We start from the raw sequence: 4,252 nt of genomic DNA, 5'->3' as shown, positions 1-4,252 counted from the left end.
CTAGCTGGGTGGGTGGCTAGCTGGCTAGCCACCCACCCAGCTAGCTAGCTAGCTAGCTAGCTAGCCACGCAGCTGTGGAGGGCTTTGAGGCAGCTAGCCATGGCCAGCTAGCTGCGGAGTTGTGGGTGTTTGCTGCAGCTGGTGGTGATGCGCTTCAACGACCATGTTGCTGCCTTCAACAAGATCTACGCGGGACTGCAGCAGGTGGCGCAGCAGAACGAGCTGCACAGGCAGCAGCAGCAGCAGCAGCAGCAGCAGCAGCAGCAGCAGCAGGGGGGAGGGGCGGGGCTGAAGACGGAGCAGGCCGCGCCAGCAGCAGCTGCCAAGTCCGAAGCAGAAGCAGCAAGTGCTGCAGCAGCAAACGCTGCAGCAGCAAACGCTGCAGCAGCACCTGCTCCTGTTGGAGCGCCTGTTGCTGCTGCAGCGCCTGCTGCTGCAGCGCCTGCTGCTGCAGCGCCTGCTGCTGCTGCTGCAGCGCCTGCAGCAGCTGTGCCTGCTGCTGCGCCGAACGCAGTCTCCACAGATGCAGCTGCAGCAGCAGCCCCGGGAGGGGCAGCTGCAGCACCTGCTGCACCTGCTGCAGCAGCACCTAGCACCTGCAGCAGCAGCAGCACCTGCTGCAGCAGCAGCAGGGACACAGCCACCTGCAGCAGCAGCTGTGGCGGGGCCGCCGGCTACAGCAGCAGCTGCCCCAGAAACAGCAGCAGCAGCAGCAGCAGCAGCAATGGTAGCAGCAGCAGGGGAAGCCCCTCCAAGTTAGAGGGGGGAGTGTCTTGCAGCAGAGCAGCGGACTGCTGCTGCTGCTGCTGCTGCTGCTGCTGTTTTGAGGTGTACATACATTTGAGAAGGCATGGACTATTTATTCTCTCTGCAGTTGCTTTCCTGCCTGTAGGCGTGCCCTTGCTGCAGCAGCAGCAGCAGCAGCAGCAAGTTAGCAGCAGCAATTGTAGCAGCAGCAGCAGCAACTGCAGCTAAGCACCTGCAGCCCAGTAGCAGCAGCAGCAGCAGCAAAAGCCGTAGGATGTAGAAAGTCAAAGAGTTGAGTAAGAAGTTCGCAGAGCAGCAGAGGAGACACTTCGGGCCCCACTTGCTGCTGCTGCTGCTGCTGCTGCTGCTGTTGCTGCTGCTGCTGCTGCTGCTGCTTCTCTTCTGTTTCCAAACTTTGCATTTATTCTTTTTTATTTCTGCTGTTGTGTCTCCTCAAATGTCTTTGTGTCGCTTTTGTCGCTTTCTTTGCTGCTGTTTGCTTTTTCCTTCTGCATGCATGCATGCATGCATTTGTGCACGCATGCATGCATGCATGCATGCAAAATGAATTTATTTCAATAAATAAATAAATAAATAAATAAAATTTATTTATTTATTTATTTATTTATTTATTTTATTTATTCGTTTATTTATTTCCGCCTTCTCTCCGAAGCCCCTTTTACTTGCCAGGTGCAAGTGCGCCACCTGTACGTACACCCCACGCCCCACATCTTTTTTTGACTTTTGGGAAAATAAAAAAACACTTTTTAATAAACAGCTGCTGCTGCTGCTGCAGCACTGCCCCGCAACCGCCCTTTTAGGGTTATTTATTTATTTATTTATTTTATTTATTCGTTTATTTATTTCCGCCTTCTCTCCGAAGCCCCTTTTACTTGCCAGGTGCAAGTGCGCCACCTGTACGTACACCCCACGCCCCACATCTTTTTTTGACTTTTGGGAAAATAAAAAAACACTTTTTAATAAACAGCTGCTGCTGCTGCTGCAGCACTGCCCCGCAACCGCCCTTTTAGGGTTTAGGGTTTACAGATTAGGGTTTAGGGCTTAGGGTTTAGGGTTTAGGGTTTGCTGGCGCACGTGCAGCAGCCACTCGGTCTCGGCGTTGGGGTCGGCGGAAGGCGCGAGAGAAAGTCTTTCGAGCTGTACGTACACCGCAGCGCAGCGCGAACTCAAAACCCTAAATTAGGGTTTAGGGTTTGCGGGGGTTTGGCGCCCCCTCGTGAGCAAACGCCTGCGGTTTCGGATTTGAGGGTCTCGGGCCTCCGCAAGGGGCTTCGCGACCCCTGCAGAAGAACCTAGGGTTTAGGGTTTAGGGTTTAGGGTTTAGGGTTTAGGGTTTGCACCCGGAACTCAGCGAGGGCCTCGTGCTGCAGTATAATGGGGCAGGGGCGGACAAAGACAGCAGCAAACTTTGCTGTTTCTGCTGCTTCAATAAGTGCTGCGTGGCTGCTGCAGCAAAAGCTGCGGCGCCCGCAGACGCAAGCAGCAAGGCACCGGCACTGCTGCTGCTGCTGCGATTGCTGCTGCTGCTGCTGCTGCTGCGATTGCTGCTGCTGCTGCTGCTGCTGCTGCACTTGCTGCTGCAGGCGGTGCCCGAAGTCGAAGGCAATCTCGAGTGTCTGCGTCCCGTCGTCCAGTGTCAACAAGTTCGCCTCTTCGTCCACTCTGAGACACACGATCCCACACGATCCCACTCGATCCCACACGATCCCAATCGATCCCACACGATCCCAATCGATCCCACACGATCCCACTCGATCCCACACGACCCCACTCGATCCCACACGATCCCAATCGATCCCACACGACCCCAATCGATCCCACACGATCCCAATCGATCCCACACGACCCCACTCGATCCCACACGATCCCAATCGATCCCACACGATCCCAATCGATCCCACTCGATCCCACTCGATCCCACACGATCCCACACCATCCCATACCATCCCACACGATCCCACACAGTCCCACACGATCCCATACCGTCCCACACGATCCCACACGATCCCACACGATCCCACTCGATCCCACACGATCCCACACGATCCCACACGATCCCACACGATCCCACTCTATCCCAAACGATCCCACACGATCCCAATCGATCCCACACGATTCCAATCGATCCCACACGATCCCACACGATCCCACTCGACCCCACACGATCCCAATCGATCCCAAACTCGATCCCAAACTCGATCCCCCTCGATCCCAAACTCGAATAAACAGAATCCCAGCACGACCCCACACGATCCCATAAGGACTGAAGACGACCCCACACACTCTTCAAATGCAGCAGCAGCAGCAGCAACGCGAGCAGCAGCAGCAACAGCAATAGCAGCAGCAGCAGCAACAGCAGCAGCAGCTGCTGCAGCCACAGCGACAGCAGCAGCCACAGATGCACTCCCAGCCGCAGCAGCAGCAGCAGCAGCAGCAGCAGCAGAGCAGCAGCCACAGATGCACTCCCAGCCGCAGCAGCAGCAGCAGCAGCAGCAGCAGCAGCAGCAGCAGCTGACTTGGTCACGAAGCCCTGCAGCCACAGGAGCTGCACTCTTCTGCCCCAAAGGGCGAAGTGAATGGCCCTGGGAGCAGCAGCAAATATGAACTGCAGCTGCCGCACGTGGCAGCAAAGACAAGCAGCAACAGCAGCAGCAGGCTGCGAAGGCGGCGGCAGCAAACGGCCCAGCCACTCTGCTGCTGCTGCTGCTGCTGCTGCTTTTGGGCCGTCGGAGTCGCCGGGGGAAAGCGGCAGTCTGCCACCTGCTGCTGCTGCTGCTGCTGCTGCTGCTGCTGTTTGCGCTGCTGCTGCTGCTGCTTTTGGGGACGCGTCGGAGTCGCCGGGGGAGAGCGGCAGTCTGCCACCTGCTGCTGCTGCTGCTGCTGCTGCTGCTGCTGCTGTTTGCGCTGCTGCTGCTCCTTGGTCAGTTGGGCTCGAAGCTGAAGGCGCTGCTGCTGCCCCGGGATCCGCCCTGTCGGGACTAGCTGCTCCTGCTGCTGCTGTTGCTGCTGCTGCTGCTGCTGTTGGAGAGCTGCTGGGGGAGTCGCTGGAGCCCTGCATGGCAGCAGCAGCGGCTAGGAGCTGCTGCAGCTCCTGCTGCTGCTGCGGCGCTAGTTGCTGATGCGCCTGCTCGTTGTGCTGCAGCAGCAACAGCGGCCACTGCAGTACCACACAGGTAACACAACCTGCAGCAGCAGCAGCAGCAGCAGCAGCAGCAGCAGCAGCAGCAGCAACCTGCGGCTTGTCCTAGTGCTGGCCCACCCAGGGGCCCCACGGTGGGCTTGTCTTTAGCGGACTAGAATTCGCTTTTATCTTGAAGACCCCTGCTGCTGCTGCTGCTGCTGCTGTTGCTGCTGCTGCAGTACTCCTGCTGCTGCTGCTACGACTGCTGCCGACAGAGCTGCGCATGCGGGACTTCGCAGCAGCAGCAAAGACACTGCAGCAGCAGCTGCTACTCAGGTCAAAGTAAATGCTTTAATAGTAATT

General features: G+C 57.5%; 2 protein-coding genes across 2 annotated transcripts; one reads left to right on the top strand and one right to left on the bottom strand.

The window, feature by feature from the left end:
* Positions 1–147: 147 nt before the first annotated feature.
* Positions 148–935, top strand: ENH_00042180 (hypothetical protein; the record flags this gene model as incomplete). Its single annotated transcript, XM_013580833.1, has 2 exons — positions 148–755; positions 893–935. The coding sequence occupies 2 exons, from the start codon at positions 148–150 to the stop codon at positions 933–935; spliced, it is 651 nt and encodes a 216-aa protein (XP_013436287.1).
* Positions 936–1,809: 874 nt separating this feature from the next.
* ENH_00042170 (hypothetical protein, conserved) lies at positions 1,810–4,174 on the bottom strand (the record flags this gene model as incomplete). Its single annotated transcript, XM_013580832.1, has 4 exons — positions 1,810–1,905; positions 2,109–2,430; positions 3,285–3,925; positions 4,028–4,174. 4 exons carry the CDS (start codon positions 4,172–4,174, stop codon positions 1,810–1,812), a joined length of 1,206 nt encoding a protein of 401 aa, XP_013436286.1.
* Between the last annotated feature and the right edge of the window lie 78 nt (positions 4,175–4,252).

This window comes from Eimeria necatrix, genomic scaffold (assembly GCF_000499385.1).
Source record: "Eimeria necatrix Houghton genomic scaffold, Enh_scaff311, whole genome shotgun sequence".
Classification (NCBI taxonomy): domain Eukaryota; phylum Apicomplexa; class Conoidasida; order Eucoccidiorida; family Eimeriidae; genus Eimeria; species Eimeria necatrix.
Note: the sequence above shows the minus strand (reverse complement) of the source record. Positions and strands in the feature narration are given on the sequence as shown.